Source organism: Podarcis gaigeae (assembly GCF_964106915.1).
Source record: "Podarcis gaigeae genome assembly, chromosome: 1".
NCBI classification, from domain to species: Eukaryota; Metazoa; Chordata; class Lepidosauria; order Squamata; family Lacertidae; genus Podarcis; species Podarcis gaigeae.
The window spans coordinates 107,732,664-107,754,129 of record NC_139678.1 but is presented as its reverse complement, the minus strand read 5'-3'; the positions used below and the strand labels follow the sequence as shown (position 1 = coordinate 107,754,129).

At 43.5% G+C, this 21,466-nt stretch overlaps 1 protein-coding gene across 3 annotated transcripts in view; it reads left to right on the top strand.

Annotated features, from left to right (window-relative positions):
- Positions 1-364: 364 nt before the first annotated feature.
- Positions 365-21,466, top strand: part of FAP (fibroblast activation protein alpha) — a 56,671-nt gene continuing 35,569 nt past the window's right edge. Inside the window, exons 1-10 of one of the 3 annotated variants that reach the window (XM_083707174.1) lie at positions 365-483; positions 4,735-4,818; positions 7,921-8,005; positions 11,462-11,530; positions 13,587-13,682; positions 14,517-14,611; positions 14,689-14,763; positions 16,595-16,647; positions 18,316-18,388; positions 20,100-20,220. In XM_083707174.1, coding sequence (XP_083563300.1) covers positions 397-483; positions 4,735-4,818; positions 7,921-8,005; positions 11,462-11,530; positions 13,587-13,682; positions 14,517-14,611; positions 14,689-14,763; positions 16,595-16,647; positions 18,316-18,388; positions 20,100-20,220 — 838 coding nt within the window. In that variant the 5' untranslated portion in view covers positions 365-396. Of the gene's footprint in view, positions 484-4,734; positions 4,819-7,255; positions 7,617-7,920; positions 8,006-11,461; positions 11,531-13,586; positions 13,683-14,516; positions 14,612-14,688; positions 14,764-16,594; positions 16,648-18,315; positions 18,389-20,099; positions 20,221-21,466 lie in introns of those variants that run through there. The other 2 variants (XM_083707175.1, XM_083707176.1) reach the window with 2 other exon arrangements.

Genomic DNA, 21,466 nt, shown 5'->3' with positions numbered 1-21,466 from the left:
ATACTTTTGCAAATACATAATAAACATTTTCCATTCTTTTTTAAAATTTCTTATCATATTGGTTCCTTATCTTTAAACCAGCCTTGTCCAGAGCAACCCACGAACAGAGGACACCTTCAGATAGAGGGGAGAAGAGGACTGCCCTCTGCAAAGGAGGGCGGCCAATCTTAATTCCATCCATTCGTTGCTGCTAACATAAGTCCTTCTTATGCAATTGGCTTTCCTTTGGATTCGGGCCTACCTCTGTAATGCAAGGCAGAGCTGCTATTTTTTAAATATATTTTAAAGAGGCAAGACAACTGGGGGGGGGGGGGAGGCTGCTTCACCAACAGGCCTGTGAGAAGCCTCCCTGCCAAAAAACAAACAAACTCAGAGAACCTTCCTGCTTTGCTCAGTATGGTGGTGAAGGAAAGGAGGTCGTCTTCTCTTCCAAGGCCTTCCTGTGAGCAGATGTTGGATAAAATTGCTCCTCAGTTGCAGGAGGTAAGGGAAAATGGCAATCTTGCACCGAGGTAGACTTCTAGTTAACATATGCGCAGTTTGGCAATTTTACACATGGACTCAAGTCTCTGCTACTTTTAAGACTCTTAAAATGCTTGCAGTTCAAAGAGCATGGCAAGTTGTCGTTGCTGTTGAATTTGCTTGCAACTTCTCTGTTTTGCATTAAGGTGGTCCCTGGCTCAAATCTCGTCTCAGCCAGAGATATCTCTTTAATTAGCTAGATTCTCTTCCCCAGCCACCCAGCCACAATACTGTGAAAATAACATTGGCCTACCATTTTGTACACGGGCACAGTGAACTCTCTGTACTCTTTAAGACCAGGGGTTAGCAACCTTTTTCAGCCGTGGCCAGTCTAGCGTCTCTCAGACTATGTGGTGGGCTGGACTATATTTTGCGGGGGGGGGGGGGAATGAATTCCTATGCCCCACAAATAACCCAGAGATGCATTTTAAATAAAAGGACACATTCTACTCACATAAAAACATGCTGATTCCTGAACCGTCTGCAGGCCGGATTGAGAAGGCAATTGGGCCACATCCGGCCCATGGGCCTTAGGTTGCCTACCCCAGCTTAAGACCCTGCTTGCATACCTTCCTTGGGACTAAAATAAATCCTGCTACTGGTTTGTGTTTAAAGCCCTACCAAGAAGCAGTGTAAAACCCTCATGCATAACTGATAACCTGTGGAAAGCCTGAAGGCAGGAATTAAGATCCATTTGGTGACTTGCTTTGCAGAGTTCCCGTAGGGATTACTAAGCTAACATATATGAAGTACTTTTGAACGCCTGAAATGAGTTATATAAATCCTACATGGACATCGAACCAGCTCCTTCCTTACGCAAGGATTGATTTCTAAACGAGGGGATATAATTTGCCTTACTTTGGCATTTAGCTGGGTAATGGAATGAGTTTTAATTCAATTGATCAATTTAGGTTGCAATCCTTCTCTGGAAGCAAGGCCCACTGAATTCAACGGGATTTCATTCAGTGTAGACACTATTAGGGCTGGAACTGTAAATCAGCAGGTATTTTCATGTTAATCAACAAAAGTCCCAATATTTCCCTCCGTAACTTTATTATTTATAATAATTAAATCTCTTTACTCCCCTATACCCGCAGGTATCAGGGCAGTTCACAATGTATGAGCAGTTGTTCACAACATATGTATGCACATGTCACAGTGTAATGCCATTTTAAACGGGGACCGTGCATCTTGTGTAAGAGTAGTTTCGTTTGTTTTTTAAATGCTGCTTATTAAAATAATAGAAAGTAATTTAGAATTTACTTTTCAAATGAATAGAAATTTAAGCAAAATAGTAAAAAAAAAGAAATAGTAATTTTAACCAAAAAAAAAAAAGCCTGTTTAATTAGAAATGTATTTTCAATCAGAATTACTGATTTTTAATTGAGGAATCAACGAAACATTTAGCGTTATGGCAATCATTCTGTCAGTGCCATAATTTCTGCTTGCCAGATGGAATAGAACATCTCTCCCCCTCCCCACACCCTGTTCTGGAGGGGTTCTCTCAACTACTTTGAGTGATTCTGCGCTAGCAGAATTCTTTATGTGACTTTCCGCTAGTGGGACTCATTAATTGAATCTGCCGCCAAAGGTAGGACTCAAATGCAGTCAGACTCAGAGAAGACATGACTGACATTAAAAAGAGTCTATTTGTTTCAACAGGTGTACTCTTGAGTAGGATGTGTTTATTTGCTGCCTGTTATTGAGGCAACAGCTTAGGCAGGAAACGGTACATTCGAAACTGTGTATGCACGTAATTTCAATTTGGCCTTTCCTTTTTATGGCGTAAGTGAAATGAAACGCGTAACACCGGAGCAGACTTTTGTCAACGTGTGTTGGTTGCAAAAGCACCCTTTGGGAAGGTGCTTGCAGCTGCGCCAAGTGGCCACTGGAGCCCGCTGTGGTGCTAAGCAAGACTCTCTGCTCATCCGCTCTCTCCAACCATATCCAGCAAGGAAAGAGGAACCTGGGAACAGTAGAGGGATATTTCAAAGAAATCAGTAGGCTTCAGTACTGGTTCCTGATCCTGCTGTGGTGGTAACATGTACCTCTTTCTACCCCCTGTAGTTAAGAGCCTGTCATTGAAATTCTACTCAATATTGATCCAGAGTAGATTCCGACATATAGTTAGCAGAGTAGACACTTAAACACATTGCAGGACTCCCGAAAAATAGACCAGAGGCAATTGTATTTCATCCCGCAGAGCTTTACTGCTACGGAAGGCATATGAGCATAATGGTCACAAATCCAATACACTCAGGATTGGCACTATCCATAAGAAATCCAGTTGCAGCAGACTTAAACTTAGAATAACTTACAATTAAGTCTAAACTTTAACACTAAGCATACTATGTACAGAACACCACACCAGAAGAAAAAGAGATAGAAAAGACAAAGTGAAATCCAGGCTCCTTCTGGCCTCTTTTTATAGCATGACCTTGACAGAAGAGATAAGAGAATCAGTTTAAGCCAGCTGGACTCAGCTTCTCTGAAGGAATAACCCAAAGATCATGAACCTCCTGCTTGCTTGTTTCTTTCACACTGAGAAGCTTCCAGAACCCTCTTGAATTAAGTAGAATAGGAAAGAGCTCTGCACATCGGATCAATACGTTTTGTACCAAGAAATGCAAACTGACATAGTCAGAGCTCAGTGGTATTTCCAGGCAGGCCTGGGAATGTTTCCTGTCCAAAAACCCCTAAATACCAGTCAGTGTGGCCAATTCTCAGCTAGGTGGACCAGTGACCTAACTCAGTGTAAGGCAACTTCCTGTGCTTCCTAACCATAATGCTACAAAATTCATACAACTTGGCTACATCTTTGCTAGCGGGGGGATGGCGGCAGTTCCCTTATCCCAAGTTATTTGAAGGGTTTGTTTATGTTGGCTCTAGACTTCCTTTCATTCCAAAACATTCCGACTTAACAATGGAAACTTCTAACCAATGAAATGAACACAAACCACAATATGTTAAATTCCCCCAAGGATCTAGGCACCACACTTTTAACTATTGTTTACCACCATCCGGTTCTTCTAAGACTCAGGCTTTCCATACTGAACTTGTAAATCTACAGAGACTGCTAGTCCATCCAGCTCAGGTGTGAGGAACCTTTGGTCCCCCAGATGTTGCTGAACTACAACTCCCACAATCCCTGGCCAAAGCTCATTCTTTCTGGGGTGGATGAGAGATAGTTCAACAACATCTGGATAGACACCAGTTCCCCAGCCCTGGCCTATTCTTTGGGGCAGTGACTCCTTAGGAACTTGGACAGAGACCCTTCTTTCTTACAGAGACATCAGAAATTGGACCGGGGTCCATATATGTGTAAAGCATGTCCTCGCCATGTAAGAAAAAAGAAAAGAAAAAAGAAAAGAAAAAAGAAAAGAAATCGTTGTAGTACTTTCACCCAACTAAAGAAATCTTTGTCAATTAATTGTATACATTTTATTCGATCAATTGGTTAATTAAATCTGCAGAAATTTTCAAAAGAGAAAAGAATGGTTCTAAAGAAAAACCAAAATGTTTTTAGATTATGTGTCTTTGTCAGAGCAGCAACCTTCTTACAAGAGTCATTCACCAGTCACTCTCACCCCAGTGACTTAAGATAGCATTTTGCCAGTCACTATTTTTTATACGTACTTGTATTGCCAATAATTGTCTGTTTAATCCAGGCATCTTTGTAATCAACTAATTCTTTTACAATAGATTAATCTCAGCCACAACTACAATTCTATACCCACTTAAAGGTAAAGGTAAAGGTACCCCTGCCCGTACGGGCCAGTCTTGACAGACTCTGGGGTTGTGCGCCCATCTCACTCAAGAGGCCAGGGGCCAGCGCTGTCCGGAGACACTTCCGGGTCACGTGGCCAGCGTGACATTGCTGCTCTGGCGAGCCAGAGCCGCACACGGAAACGCCGTTTACCTTCCCGCTGGTAAGCGGTCCCTATTTATCTACTTGCACCCGAGGGTGCTTTCGAACTGCTAGGTTGGCAGGCGCTGGGACCGAGCAGCGGGAGCGCACCCCGCCGCAGGGATTCGAACCCACTTAGCTAGGAGTAAATCTCACTGGACTCTATAGGACTTAACTTCTGTGTAGACATGTGTAAGTTAATGCTTTAAACACTGCAGCCTTAATTTTTTTTAACCCTCATTTGGTTTAGTGAGTTTTCTTCAATGGACGAGCAATATCTTGGTATTAATGCTTCTACCCAGTAGCACACAGACCATTGCTGGTTTTTTGAAGCAATCGCTCCTCACCTAGAAAAGAGGATGAAGAAGCAGAAAGCCAAGACAATGGAGGTGAGCATGCTTTTTACTGATCACATGAGCAAATCACGCCACAGCTAAGTTTTCCCCCCATCACTAACTTTTTTTTCCCTTGGCAAGACTGTGGTTCCTTTGATTGCCACAGGGAGGCAGAAATTCAAGAAGCTGAACTTTATTAGTGTATCTCGCACTGGCGTGAAATTCTACCTGTTGAATCTCTGCTATGCAGCTCTTAAAGGCATAGGAGGCTCTTCAGCAGAAAAGAAAAGAAAAAGTGATGAGTCCCATTGATCTCACGTCATACAATTCATTGAAAGCTTTCTGCCAAGATCTCCCCAAACACAGAAGCTGTCAAGGAAGAAAATTGTCTGGCCCATTCATTGTTCAAATATAAAGTGCATCCTTTAGACCAGCTTCTATCTCCAGCATCTGCTGGAGAAGATCTTCTGTTTGCTGACTGTTAGTGGGCTTGGTGGCCAGGTGTAAGCCAGCTATCCTGCTGCTATTTAACATGAAAAGTGCAACAAAGAGAAAACGGTTCCGGTGAAAAGGCAGTTGGCTCATACTCAACCTCACAAAGCTCTCCCAGTTTCTTAGCTCTGGTGTCCTTTCAGCGAAAGCTGAAAGCTGGGTGTGATAATCTTGCTAACATTTGAATGCTCTGATCCACTTCCAATCTGAGGTCATCAGCTGAGAATGTTATTAAATGATGTTTGGCAGACCTAACCAGAAAAGGTTGGGGCTTAAGTTTCTGTGTTCAGTATGTTGAAGGGAAGGCTAGAAATCTAGAAAGGAGGGGGACACAGTCTCTGATACACAAACAATATCAGTGTTATTAACCAAGGTACCAACAGCGGAATCCTACTTAGCGTGTTTCTTCAGAAGTAAATTCCACTGAATGCAATCTTCTTTCAGCTTAGTGTGCTTAGGATTGCAGCATGAAGGATAGTTGGCTGCTGGCACAACTGCACAGTACATCTTGGCCTTTTGCACAAAGCAATACTCCATCAGTACAGTCCTGTTCATTCTAAGAGGCAAGGTGCCTCTTAATTTTTCTCCTGCTCCCTTTATACATTAAATACTATGCATGTTTTATGTAGAAGTGCTTAATGGGGCTTAAGCCAAAATAAATGCATGCAGGTATGCTTGTGTGCATAGGATTGCAGGTTAAAGGTTGAAACTAGGGATGGGAGAGAGTGTCAATTCAGTTCACATTTAAAGGCAAGCCTACCAAATTTGCACTTCCTGAAATGGCACATGAACCACTTTTCCAAATTCACACTCCCCATGACTTTTCTGTTGCAGTTCTCCAGTCAAGCAATGTGTACAAAAACACAAATACTAGAGTAAAGTGTACATGTGTATGTATCAGTGAAAATGACACACAGAGATACTTGCTGGCAGAGACGTAGCATGGGGGAGGGGCTGCCAGGGCAATGGCCCTGGGCACATTTTTCTGGGATGATCCCAACCTCACAAAGCAGCTTGGAGCAGGTGTCGCTCCGGTGGTGGCAAGAACTGGGCCGGCGCAGCGGGCTCCATTCACCCTCCACTTCCCATGCCCTCCTGCCCTGGGCACCAGCAAACCACGCTACGCCACTGCTTGTTGGGGGTTGACAGGAGTTATAGTTCAGCAACATTTGGAAAACAGAATATGAGAGGACCGGACATGTTCAAATAACTTTCCTGCAAAAGTATCAGAATGAATGCTCAGTAAATGTGCTGTCTGCAAGAGACGCCCCATCTTCACCCTTAAACAGTGGCGTAGCATGGGGGGTGCAGGGGTGGCCAGCCACACCGGGCGCAACATCTGGGGTTAGGGGGCACAAATCCATGGGTTAGGGGCGCAAATTACTTGCCTTGCCCCGGGTGCTGACAACCCACGCTACGCCACTGCCCTTAAAGAGTCACTCCTAACAGCTGCCTTCTTCCTTTTCATAAGGAAAGCTTTGTGCCAGCAAATCGAGAAGAATGCCTGTTTAATAGCTTGCCTGGAAGAGGCAAATTGTTTCAGTTTCCTTTGAAAAAACACAGTGCTAATCAAAGAGCTGTTTGGGGTCTTTGATGAGGACATAGGAGGCTACCTAATGGCAGGTCATATTATTTCTCCATCCAGTCCAGTATTGTCTGCTCAGGCTGACAGTGGCTCTCCTGGGGTCTTGGGCAGAAGTTTTTCACCTTGTGTGATTACCTGCTATCTTTTAATTGGAGGTGCTGGAAGTTGACCTCCTTGCATGTAAAGCATGGGCCCTACCAAAGAGCTGCAGTATAAATCACACTCATGTCTGTGTGTGTGCGTGTGTGTGTGCGCGCACACATACAAAACCCCCCAATTATATTTACATATGTAGATCCACAGATTCTCCACTTCTTCCTTAATTTGTTGCTGTATTATGAGTGCATCATCTTGCTTTTGAAAACGTTTCCTACTTCAAGTATTGCCAAAACGCACTGCAAATACTTCTCAGGGTGAAACAGCACATCTTCAATCTGCTGTTGAGTCACAGGACCCACAAACTCTTCATGTAAGCATCGTTAAGTTATGGTTTACATGAACGGCACTGATACAGCCAAAGGCCCGCTGCAGCCACCCACAGTTCATTTCAGGGCTGAGAACGCCCTCAAAAATCTGTTTCCTATTTTATGGAAAAACCTCTGAAATTTGGCATGGATTTTGAAAGCACATAAAGAAAACTGTCTGAGGCTTGGCCTCCGTTTGAGAAAGCTGACGCTGCTTTTGCAAACTGCTCTCGGAGATCCAGTGACCGGCATCCAGAAGAGGGAAGGAGAACTAAAAAATCTTCCTTAAGAGAACAAGCGGGAGAATGAAGGTCTGTAAAAAATAATAAAGTGATACATAAATAGATCTGGATTTTGGAGGGCTTTGAAAACTTTTTGTTCTGTTGCTCAGCTGTGAGAAAATATCAGAGGCAGAAGGCACGCTCTCAATAGGAAAAAGAAACTGAAAAAGCATATGGCTCGAGACATACTTGAAGGAGACTTCAGCTGTTGGCATACAATATGCTGCTGAAATCCTATAGTTTTGCTTTGGGAGGAGGGGAATGGACTATAACAAAAGTCTGGAGAACTGTCATTTAGGGAAGACTTGAATTGTAACTGATTTCTATTCTACAGATCCAGCTGAAAATCTTAGTTGGAGTGATCTCATGTCTTTTCCTGTCTTTGTTCATTATGTGTGCTGTATTAATTCCTCCGAAAGGTAAGAATTTTCATTCCTGGAAAATACAAAATCCTATGTCCGTAAATGTTTCTGCAGGCAGAACGATTTTCAGCAGGACTTAACATGCATGTAACTTTGAGTAAGTTTGCACCCTAGCTTTTCTTTCTTTCTTTTTAAGCTACAGCTAACTAGTTTAACAATAGGGGGGAAATCCATTTGCTGTCTTCTTGCCAGCACTACTGTGGGTTACCTAAGGTATAGGGATTTGGGGCTGTCATCTATACCCTGGAAAAATACAGGTGCCTGCATGTGTCGATGCAAGGAATCTTTTCAAGTGAAAAGTCTAGTTGCATTGCCATTGGTGCGCATCACTGGTAAAACATTTTGACAAGGCTACAAACAGTGTTTTGAACGGCCATCTACCTGTTAGCATGCATTTCCAAACTCATGACATTTACGGCTTGTTTTCCTCCTATTTGTTGCTTTGGATCGGGTTACTGATAATCCTGGGTACATACAATGTGCAAGCACTTGAGACTGATAGGGTTTCCTTATGGGATCTGGCATCTTCCTGTATGTACACGTGAAGTCAGGCCTATCCAACAGTCACTCAGAGATTCAACATTAGTCATGCTCAGCTTATAGACACCAAAATGAATGTTCCTAAGTCAACTGATCTTAACTAATGAGTGACAGATACCACCCCATGACTGTCGTAACAGAAAGCCTCTCAAAAATAGAAAAGAAAAAGCTCATCCTACTCATTTTTTTTTAAAGAAAAGAATCAATGTTTCCTTTCTTTCATCAGAATAAAATGATGGGAATGTGTATCAGTTATTTTTGTTGCTGTGCATATTGTGCGGGGAGGGAAGTCCATCCTCCATTAGTTCTATGTTTATATAAAACAGAAAATATCCTCTATTAATTCTGTGTGTGGTAGAAAACCAATTGTTCAGCAAATTTTAAATGCTACCTTCAACAGCTTTACCAAAAGGCCCCTTAAGCTACTATGGATGACAGCAGACTTAACAGCTGAGAGATACTTATCCTGAACTTTTGACAGGCAAAGCATATGAAAAACAGGGCAGATATTAATGAATTTTATTGCTGATGGGAGGCTAACATTTTACAGGGTATAAAACGTTCATAGCTAGTAATCTTGACAGCCATTTATTTCTACTAGCAGTAGATAGCTTTTGGCACTTGGGTGCATATTTTTAGGGCTCACCTTATGTCAGTGATTGTGAGTTGTTTCAAACTGCTTTTAATATTAGATTTTAAACTGCTTTTAATATGATATTTTAACATAACCAGCCCTGAGACCTTAGGATGACAGGGAGGTGAGATAATTAATAATGATAATATGATTAATATTTTATCTCTGTAGTCAGCTGGGACTTAATTAGACTGGCCTTCATCTGTGCTTAGCCCCAGTAACCTTGTATTCAGAGCAGATAACACAAGAGACAAGACTGCCTTGAACACATACAAAATGCCTCTCCCTTCACAATGAAGAACTATTCCTGCATAATATATCTAAGGATTGGGAATAAGAGATTCCAGGACAAGAAGTTCCAGCTTAAGCTTAGGGGCAACTTCTGTCTTCAGACAGCTTCTGTCCTTAGGCCCTTTTTCTCAGCCAAGTGGACCCTTTGCCTCAGGCCTCAAAGCTGGACCATTGTGAAGTCAAAGTCAAAGTTTATTTGTTGTTGCGACCATCCTAGTCAATCCAAGCGACCATTGTGAACATTTCTGGTGCTGACTTCCCTCAGCAAACAGAATGTTCATGAACATTCCATGATACCACAACAGTTCATCCAGTGTGTAGGCAGGTATTAGAGCAGGAATGGGGAATCTCAGCCCCCCCTGGGGGGGCTGAATGTGGGCCTCCAAACCTCCTCACCAGGCTCTACATCAGACCACTGCCCTCACCAGGCACCTCAAGTGCTTTTGTCTGGCTGGAATGTGTCATTGAACTGCGATAATGTTTCTTTCTTGCCAGGATGAGCAAAAGAGAGAAGTGCCTGTAGAAATCTCTGATTGCTGTGAGGAACATCTGTTGCTTCACCTGCTCTACCCTCTGGTCCCACTTCACTGCTAGCAGGTGGTTCTCAGAAGGTTGACCATAAGGGAGTGTGGTCTTCAGGTTGAAAAAGATTCCTCACCCCTGTACGCGATGGTCCGCTACAGCCACCACCATGTCCTTCAGTACATTGCAATATAGATTATATCGCAAATATGCTGTCAGTCCTGAAGAAAAATATGAGCCCTGCAAGAGTCAGATGAAGACCATGTAGCCCTCCAGATGTTGATAGTCTCCAGCTGCCATCAGCCCCAGCCAGAATGAGCAATGGTGAAGACAGATGGGAGTTTTAGCTCAACAACATCTGGAGGGTCACAGGCTCCCCAGCCCTGAGTTGCATAAATAGGTGACAAATGTCCTGTGAATAGACCTTAAACTATGAATCATGTAAGTTCCTAATACTGTGGAGTAACTTTTAGGCATTCTGGTAGAATTGCTGACAGTAGCATTTAAGATCCCCACTGCCCTCGCACCCAAATGGCATTGTCAAATATCCTTTATACCAGAAATACTATTAATAGCAGGTGTTTTATGTTAATTCTATGCTCGCAATAGACATTTTTTAAAGTTTTTTTCTCCTGGAATGTGTGCAGCGAGTCATAAGATTCCTTTCACTTAATGCTGATTAAAATGACACCCTTGTGTTTTAATGAACTGTAGTGTAAGCTTTTTATCCTTGGCTTTTTTGAAGCTCTCAATTAGAAACTGCCATCTGATGGGAGACGAGCATCTTCTTCTTTCATGAACATTTATTTTGAAAGATTATTGCTAACTCAGTATTTGCTATGATAGTGATTATTCGTGCGCCTAGACTGGCCTTCGGGTTTATTTATCTTGACAGCTTTCTTCTGCATTTGCGCTGGCGAGGAACAGTGTCAACAGTAGAAGTGACATGTGTGTTCTAGAGTAACTAATAGTTACATAGAAGAAGAAGAAAAACAAGCATTATCTTTCCTTTTCCTTTTTAAATATTGATCTGTTAAAGTAAACGTGGTGATATGTTTCATCAGGAGTCTGAGTATATGACCTTGAGGGAAGTCCCTAAGTGAGGGAGTTATGGAGGAGCAAGTATCACCAGATACAATGACCAGATATGTTTCTCCTCTGAGCACCTACTGAAATGGTGGTCATCTCAAATCTTATTTACTTCAGCGTCACAAAGTTTTTGAAAATTGATTTGAACACCTAGCTACGGAAAACAAGATATTTGTTTTTGAGAAACTGCTTGCTCAGAAACAACTTAAGGCTTGTGGTAGGTATTGTTCTAACTAGGCCAGGTTAAAAACAGACACATTTTGCAAAGATGTGCTAGCTTTCTGTTTAGCTGACTTAGAGGGACAGACTGAGCTCAGACGTTCTGCTAGCAGACGCCAGTGCAAAGACTCCTGCTAATGCAACAATGCTTTCCCCAGGACCAGCCCAAGACATTTTGGCAACTGAGGCGAACGACAAAATGCCCCCTGCCCAACAGGGAACAAGGGGTGAGTGAAGTATATATCAGGAACAAGCGAAGAATAAAGATCTTCATCAACAGGAAGCTGGGGGAGGAATCAAATGAATCTTAGCCAATGCTTGAAGTAGGAATCAAAGGCCTTTGTGAAGGGGGAGGGAGCGAAGACCCTGATCTGAATCATTCTGGGTGGGTGCAGAGCCTAGGAGACCCCATTTCCTCCCTAAGGTGGGAGGAGACTAGCAGCGCCTCTCGTTCTCCAAGAGGCTGCTATAGAGGCGGCATGGGGGGGGGAGCTGCCAAGGGGCACCAGATTCAGCCTCCAGTTAGTGTGGTGCAGCCATTGCTGGCACTGCTCCAGCAGGCAATACATTCCTTGCAGGCTAGATCTGCTGCCCCTGTAGATCCTGCCACCCAAGGCTGTCGCCTCACCTTCCCTCATGGGTGGGCCAGCCCTGCATTCCTTCCACTGCTCCCCTTACTATCCCCCCATGCCTCCCAGCCCCAAATCTGCTCTGGACGGTCAGGGGAACCCCCAGAACAGCACCCAGGGGGTAGGAGAGGGGAGATCGTTCTGTTGGGCAAACAGAAATGCTTGCGCTGATGGAACGATCTCCTTGGCACTAACCAGAATTCCAGGGATTACTCTCTGATGAATCAATTTAAAACACACACAAACACACAAGTATGTAAAATCATTTGTGGGTAAATCAAGGACAGAAATGCAACAGGAAACAATTGCAAAGTTAGCATTTGCAGGAAACACTCGTATGAGGCTTGTACAACTGTGTTTTTCAGCTGTTCTCTTTCTAATCCTTCATAAGCATGTTACAGTAAATGTGTTCCACGTAGGGAAACCAAGATGGAATGGCATGTTGACTCTTTGATCTGAGCCAACAGAGCTTAATGACAATATATTATGATGAATGCCTAAAATTGGTGAATTTCTGCTGTCTGAATTTTATTCCAAAATATTTTTTGTGAATTTCATTCACTCATTTCATTCATTCACTCATTTGATTTGATTTCATTTCATTCCCCCCCTCCTCTTTTGGGATGCCCTCTTCACTGCCAGCAGTTTCATTTGGGTGGTTGTTCAGTGTCAGCATTTAATGGCGTACGCCTGAAATTTTCGGACATTCACAAAATTAGTCTTGGATTGTTAAAGTCTGCCAAGTTTTGGCCATTCACATGGACATGTTTTAAAAATAAATACAGTTTGAGAAATACAGCTTGGGCTGCCATACATCCGGAATTTCCCAGACATAGAAAGGATTCATCCATTAAAAATGATGTCCTGGCGGAATTTTCAAAAAGCAGGGGGAAATGTCTGAGAAAATGCATGCATATGGCAGCCTATATAGGTGTGCTGATTTAGGGGTGATTTTCAAAAAAACAACAGCAGGGGAACCTACTTCTTCTTTTTTAGATTTTCCAAAGAAACGCAACAACTTTGCCCCACCCCCCAAGAAAACAGCTCAACAACTTTGCCAAAAAAAACCAAAACAGGCTCAAAATCTTTTGAGTCCAGATTTTCACTTTTTGAAATATGGCAACCCTAAATACACTTAAGAACACAGGAAAGGGACCAATGATTCTAAAACCTAGGACAGAGAGCTTTATTGAACATAGCTCATCTATGTTTGATATGAATGGGAAATGTTGTTTCATTGTTAATTCATTACATGGACTATTTCAGCTGTGCTGACTGGGGTTGATGGGCAGCAGATTGGAGGAGGCTGGAGTGTACCTGCTTAGTTCATGACATAACAAGTGGAATTGACATGTGGGTGTTCCCAGTTATCAGTCAAAATGATAACTGGCATTCTTCAGAGACATAGAAAACCAGATTCCTGCTGGTCTGAGGAAGACAACTTTTGTGTGAAACAAAGGGTTAGTGCAGATCACCCAGCCTGGTACTTTTCAGCGTGGTTATAAGCGGAAGGGTATGTGTCATATCCTACCAGGTCTACAACCTCCCAAACCCTCAGATTAGTGGCCAATTCAAAGGAATAAAATTCTAGAAACCATTTGTGCCTCTTGGGTGTGTTGTTATTAAATCTCTCATTCCTGTTCTGTTTTCAAAGTTCGAAACAAAGGAAGCAATCCTAGACCTTTAACATTAAAAGAATATCTGGATGGAGACTTCAGTTACAAAACAATTTCTCCTTACTGGATTTCGGGTAAGGGGCGGCATGATTTGTGGTTCAATGAGTATGTGGTGCTGAAACATCATTTTGGATTTTTTTTAAAAAAAACTACTACAAAGCTTGTGTCCATTGATGCTTTTGTTTTTGTTTTATGTCTTTTATGGGGGGGTGTTTTGTTTTTAAATGTTTTAAGCTGCCCTGAGAAACATAAATGCATTGGATGTATGGGGTATGTGGTTTCTAGAACGAAAAAGTAAGTGCAGCTAAAATGTTCAAGGAATGGGAAAGGGTGAGGTGTATGGGATTTCATTGTGCCATGTAAGTGCCTTGATATTAACTAGTAATTGCAGACTGAGATCAATAGGATTTGCATAAAATAGGGTGGCAGAAAAAGGGCAGGAAAGAAGGGGGTGGCAGAAAGCATGAAAGAAAAAAGCAGGGCAGAGGGAGAGAGACAGAAAGAGAGGGAGAGGGAGGGAGGGAGGTGGCAGAAAGAGAAAGTCTCTGCTGTTTCTGTAAACCAAGCATAATATAGAACCCAGCAGTATAAAATGTGCATCGTCTAATCTCTGCCCCTATCTCAGGCTGCATAATGCCATACACATGACTTCCCCAAAGAATCCTGGGAAATGTAGTTTACCCCCCACATAACTGCAGTTCCCTGCATCCTTAACAAACTACAGCTCCCAGGATTTGAGCTACCTGAGATGGCTCCATCCCCCTCCCACCTGAATTACAGCATCAAAGTATTGTTATTTTACATCCATTTCCAACGTCATTTGCTGTAACAGTTGCTGTAGTGAGATGACATTTGTAACCAAGCTTATTGTAATCATTCAAGCTATGTTTTTCCTCCTCCTTCCTAAGGAAATGAATATCTCCATCGGTTCCCAGAAGATGATATAATTCTTTACAATGTTGAATATGGGCAGTCACACACACTCCTGTCTAACAGCGTACTTGTACGTATTACTGTAATTTTTAAAATTGATCAAAAGGCCATGCTTTGGTTTCTAATTCATATCTTTAAATCTTTTAGAAAAAAGTCAATGCCACAAACTATATACTGTCAGCTGACCAGAATTTCATGCTGTTGGAAAGCAACTACTCTAAGGTAAAATGTTTTTCAGCTGAGATTTGTGGGCGGGATCCAGTGCACTTGTTATGTTTGTGTAACTCCCTGTTTTTAGTGAACATTGGTCACATTGTTAGTGAACAATAGAACTCCCCCCTCCACCCATGTGCACCCCATGTCCTCCCCAAATCTGCTCCATAGGTTTAGGGGAAATTTGTGGAGCAGACTTGGGGGGGGGGGGCGCAGGGAAAGAAGATGAGGGAAACTTCATTGGGAAGCAGAAGTTACAAAGCACTACTTTGGATACAAACCAGGATTTATTCCTTAGACATTTAGCTTACAATCACCCCTGCTTTCCGCCACAAATGAATCAGAAGTGGCGGTGATGGGGAGTGGAATTCCTCTTGTGATTCTTCTGTATAAGCAAGCATCTCCTAATTCTGCTGACGAAAGGATCCTTTTGCAATAAACCAATGGGTGCACTTTTCTCTGTTGTCAGGGAAATTTCCCAGTGGTCCAAGGCAAACACACTTGTGTGATAAGGGCTGAGATGAAGGAGAACATTCTGAACTCTCTCCCCATAGAGACACCATGGTTTTGCAAGGGGGGGGGGAGGTAGCGTCAATCAAGAAGCCCCATCCTACTCTGCTTTCGTTCCCATTAGCAGTTAGGCAGAGTGGTCTTTTTAGGAATTGCTATGCAGCTTTTGTGATGGGACGCAGGTGGCGCTGTGAGTTAAAGCCTCAGCGCCTAGGACTTGCCGATCGAAAGGTCGGCGGTTCGAATCCCTGCGGCGGGGTGCGCTCCCGCTGCTCGGTCCCAGCGCCTGCCAACCTAGCAGTTCGAAAGCACCTCCGGGTGCAAGTAGATAAATAGGGACCGCTTACCAGCGGGAAGGTAAACGGCGTTTCCGTGTGCGGCTCTGGCTCGCCAGAGCAGCGATGTCACGCTGGCCACGTGACCCGGAAGTGTCTCCGGACAGCGCTGGCCCCTGGCCTCTTGAGTGAGATGGGCGCACAACCCCAGAGTCTGTCAAGACTGGCCCGTACGGGCAGGGGTACCTTTACCTTTATGCAGCTTTTGTAGATTGTGGGCAACTTATTATTTTTACTACAGTGAGAAATACATCAAATGTCTAAAAGATCATTCCCATGTTGCAGTCCATGTGTGGAAATATTTCTTAGTGGAATGGAGGAGACTTTTAGCTCACCTTAAAAAGAGAATCTATATATTGGGCATTTCCCCCAAAAGGGAGTCAAAAGAAAGCTCAGCTGGCTCTTGAAATCTGCACTTCTCTGACTTGTGAAATGCTGTTTCCCAGCCAATTAATGTATACAAAACTACATATACTTAAAGTGTGGATAAAAGTGCATATGTTTGTGAAAATAACTAAAACGCATTGTGTAAGGGGAAATCACTTTCCAACAATGTATGTGCACGATGCAAAATTGCATAGAAAATTGTGTGCATTGAATGAAAACTTGCACTGAAAAATTTAATGAATTTCATGCGGATAAAAATAATGCGAAAAAACTTTGCCCATGGGTGGCCTGAGTCCCATAGTAGATCTCAGGGGTGTGCGCTGTAGATGTCAACACACTCTACTTGGCTGAACAACCTGCGTGATGATTGTCCCTTATACTTTCTGGAAGCTAACCTGCTATCACCACCAAGAAGCATTTCCAGCAACTTCCGCAAGGTGGGCTGTGTTGTGATAACTGGTGCTAGGACAGTACCATTGTGAAGGTTTGCAGAGCTTTCATAAAGGGAAACTGTCTTCTATTAAAAACGTGTTGGGAGGAATACTGTATGTTACTATGTTTTGGTTGTAATAACTAATCATGTTATGTCTCTGTTGTAACTTTTTCAGCTCTGGAGGTACTCCTATACAGCATCCTATCACATTTATGATCTTGGAAACAGGTAAGACTGAAAAGGTTTTCTTTTATACTGACCCATGAGTCAATCTGTTCCGTGTTTGCTCTTGGTGTTCTGTTTGGGCTCCTTTAAGGCATACTTTTTTTCCTCTTAGGAGAACAGTGATGGCAACCAACTTGGGGGGGCTTGAAAAAAGACAAAATCAGGGAGGATAAGGCTGTCAATGGTCACCAGACACAGTGGCTATGCTCTGCCTCCACAGTCATCATCATTTATTATTTATACCCTGCCCATCTGCCTGGGTTTCCCCAGCCACTCTGGGTGGCTTCCAATAAAACACTAAAATACAATAACCTGTTAAACATTAAAAGCTTCCCTAAACAGGGCTGCCTTCAGATGTCTTCTAAAAGTCTGGTAGTTGTTGTTCCACAGAGCAGGTGACACTACCAAGAAGGCCCTCTGCCTGGTTCCCTGTAACTTGGCTTCTCTCAGTGAGGGAACCGCCAGAAGGCCCTCGGCGCTGGACCTCAGTGTCCGGGCAGAACGATGGAGGTGGAGACGCTCCTTCAGATATACCGGTCAGAGATAGCAATGCTTCTGAATTCCTGTTGCTGGAATCCACAGGAAGGGAGAGTGTGTTCTTGTGCTCAGGTCCCGCTTGAGGGCAGTGGTGCCAACTTGGCCCCCAGATTGTGGGTGTCCAGTGGCACACACGGCGTGATGACATGACGCCACTTGCGCCATTGTATGTGCATGCTGCTTGGCCTCCACCTTCTGCCGCCACCCACTGCCTTGCCTCCTCTGGCTCTCCGGTGCTGCAGCAACTGGGCCAGGGCCTCTGCCTCTGCCTCTGTCATGGGGCCTCAGTTGGGGCTTGCCGCAGATATGCTTGGGCACCCGTAATGGGAATTTTGTGGGTGCTGAGATGCCTCAGCCCCCCCTGAGTTGGTGCCTATGCCTGAGGGGTCTGTTATGTGCATCTGGTTGACAACTGTGAGAACAAGGAGCTAGACTAGATCAACCACTGCTCTCCTTATGTTCTTCTATTAGTTAGGCTAGCTAATGGGCACATTGTTTCCAGTGATGTTGCTAAATTATCTGCTTCTAAATGGTTATATCCAATGCTGCACATAGCAAATTCTGCTCACGTAATGGGACTTCCCCTTCCTCTCTTCTCCCTGCATGCCCTCTGGAGCAAATTCTAAAGGTGTACAGGGAAGGGGAGAGGAAAGTTCTGTTGCACAAGCAGAAGTCTACTGCACCCATGGAACTCCACCGCAGGATATGACCCAAATACTCTCGGCGTGTGCAGTTTTTAGGCTCCCTTAAATCACAGCACCGCCATGACTATAGGAATACAATGGGGCTTGCCTCTGCTGCCCAGATGCTAAACACATTGACTTGGGAATAAGCTCAGTCAAATTGTTGAAAAAGAGAGTTTTATAAAGTAAAAAATAATAAAGTGAGTATCTGTAACCATGTACATGCCTAGATGGCTGCCCCTAACTATAACAAGAAATTAAATAAGAAAAGAAGCACAGGCGTTGGTGGGCTCCATTGTGCCTATGCCCACCTAGGTTCTCACGAGGGTCCTTTTGGTTTGCTGCTGACCCTACTTTGGGGGTCCTTTTGGGGAAGCCAAGGGCTTTACCTGAAATCTGACCTTGAAATACCGAGCTTGCCTTTGCATCTTTCATTTCTTTCCCTTTGCAGTGCTTTTGTCAAAGGACACGAGCTTCCACATGACATTCAGTATATAGCCTGGTCACCTGTTGGACACAAATTGGTCAGTAAGCTCACGAAGTGTGAGAATAACGCTTCTATTTTTGTGACATTCATTTGCCTTTAGTGTTTGCACAGGCATTGTTTTTGCAGGCCTTCTTATCTCTGCTTATCAGCTGTGCTTTAGAATATTGACTCTTAAAAAGATAAACACTCCGCAGCTGCCTGGAACTGTGGGTGCTTTAGCACAGAGCCCTGGTAATTGTTGGACCACTTTGTCTTCTCCGAAAACTAGACAAACCCAAGGTACAGGGACCAGGGTGTTAGGGTCTCTTCATTTGCTATTTACCCAAAGACTGTAGTTTCTGACCCTCTTCTGTCTGCCCAGATGCAAAGAGAGCACTACTGTCTCACTGCAGTTCATTTCAGCAGCTTCCCCATTCTTGGGGTTCATATTTCACCATGAACCTCTAACCCTCCCTCCCTACTGAGAAAAGCATCAGGAAAGGTGGATTAAGGATTGTGAAGCTAGAGTGAGGAGCGTGGTCTCTGCTGGGAGGACTGAGCCCTTAAGATTCATTGTTTGTGACCTCCCAAAAACATGGCCATGAATCAGGTCCCTTGTTATGTACCCTCTCAGCCCTGTTAGCCGCAAGTCGATTTCTGCATGCCATAGCACAGAGAGCTGTCCTGTTTCACAAAAACCTAGAGAAGGGTTCCTATTTGTGGCCTATTTCTTCAGGACAATATACAAAATAATAGGGAGGATGAGGCTGTTGTTGGCTACTAGCCATGATGGCGATGTTCCCTCTCCACTATCCATAGCAAAATGCCTCTGAGTACTGAATTCCAGCAGCGATTTGGTAGGCTGCTATGAAGACAAAATGCTGGACTAGCTGGACCTTTGGAATGGTTCAACCCCCTGGGTTCCTACAAGATTAGGCAGTGTATAAATGCAGCAAATTATAAATAAATATATGGCCATTGTGTTTTATGCAGAAAACAAATCTGTGAGATCAGGTAGGCTTGGAAATATTGAGTTGCCCACGGACACCAGTTGTGCTTTAAGTCTGAGCAAGGACCTGAACCCAGATTTTCCTAGTCCACTGGCAATATTGTATGGACTCAAACATACTAGCTTTGCCCCTCCAGAAGCTGCTGGGCTTCAATTCCCACCACTGAACAGGTTTCCAATTGTTTAAAAATGTTTTAAATATGCTTTTTATTTTATCTTTCCACTTAGGTGTTTGCTGCCCTGGGCTTCTGTGAGAGGAAGGGCAGGAAAGAAAGTTGAATAGTAGGGTGGTATGAATTGCTACTCAGAGGAGACCCATTGAAAATAATGGACATGGCCAACTTGGGTGCATTCATTTAAATAGGCCTATGCTGAGTAAAATTTAGCTGGATACAACCATTCTTATTCATCATCCCCAACCAGCATAGTCAGTAGTTAGGGATGGTTGAATCTGCAAGTCCAGCAATAGGTTCTTCATTGCATGGCATGGACCAGATCTCCAAATACTTGTGTGTGAGTGAAAAGGCCCTCATTCACACAGGAGAGATATAATTTTATCCTCGACTTGTCAGCCCCTAGCCACACTGAGCATTACTCCAAAGGATTTTCCTTGCAGGCTGGGGGAGTGAAAACTTGCACACCCTCTGTTCTGTAGAAACAGAAGTGCCTTCTGCCCTTTGCATCTAATTCCCTGTTTAGATGTACTACTGTCCTCAATAGCTTTGACTGTATAAAATGATTTTGGGTTTTTTCTTCCCAGGTTTATGTATATCAGAATAATATCTATTTGAAACAAGGCCCCATAGAACCTGCTGTTCAAATAACTAAAAATGGTTATTGGAATGAAATATTTAATGGAATCCCTGACTGGGTCTACGAAGGTAAACATCAACCTGAAATCAATATTATTGCCACGTGAGGCAAGAGTTGGGCAGCAAAAAGATGTGTTGCCCTGAGCAGCAGCCAAAAGTTGTTCATAGTGCTGTGTTTGTGTAGAAGGCTTCTATTTCTCATAAGGAGTCCCTTCCTCAAAACTGCAAAAAGCTAACTGCTAACTACAAGCCAGCATGGTTATTCACCTTCATAATTTACTATTTGTCAACGTCTTTGCTCAACATCTTACAGCAATAACATGCATTCTCACTGTGGTTTCCTAACATCCTGTATCTTTGTTTTTCACATCCTGCCACATGTTTCTTCAGGGTAAGGTGGGGGGAAATTTCCTTGTTAGTTTCTGCTAGGTTTTAGACCTACCCATTTTTGTACGTTCCTCAGATATTGGTCATAAAACTATCTGTCCAACTTAAGAACTAGTATCGTGTTTATCTGTAATATTAGGACACAATTTCTTCTAATTTGGCTTCTGAAACTGATAAAAGAGACTCTTGCCTTGTGGGCTAATAAGGCACACCAAGCCTCATCATTTGGTTCGCTTGGCCATTTCAGCCAATATTACCTGTACCCGTCAGTCAAAATTACTCACGTTCTTTATCTCAAGAGTATTTAACATCTATGAATATTTTACATTCTTTGAATTGTCATTCTTGTTGCTCTTATATGTACATCATGAATTAGAAACAAAAGGCTCCTGCTCACGTTGCTTGCCAACCACATCTATCTCCTGACAATGGGGACTGCATGATGACAGCTTTGCATTTTTATGTATATAGGAAGAAAAAAAATATAACCCATGCTATTAACTAACATTCATACACGTTTAGCTCTGCAATGTTCTTGGACATAGTTACATTTATTTAGGTGAATAACTAGGGCCTCCCAAACAGGGAACCCTCATAACATAAATCCATCACTGCCAATAAGGCTGGAATAATGCCATGCTTTGTTGCACTAAGGGACGCAGGTGGCGCTGTGGGTTAAAGCCTCAGCGCCTAGGACTTGCCGATCGAAAGGTCGGCGGTTCGAATCCCTGCGGCGGGGTGCGCTCCCGCTGCTCGGTCCCAGCGCCTGCCAACCTAGCAGTTCGAAAGCACCTCCGGGTGCAAGTAGATAAATAGGGACCGCTTACCAGCGGGAAGGTAAACGGCATTTCCGTGTGCGGCTCTGGCTCGCCAGAGCAGCGATGTCACGCTGGCCACGTGACCCGGAAGTGTCTCCGGACAGCGCTGG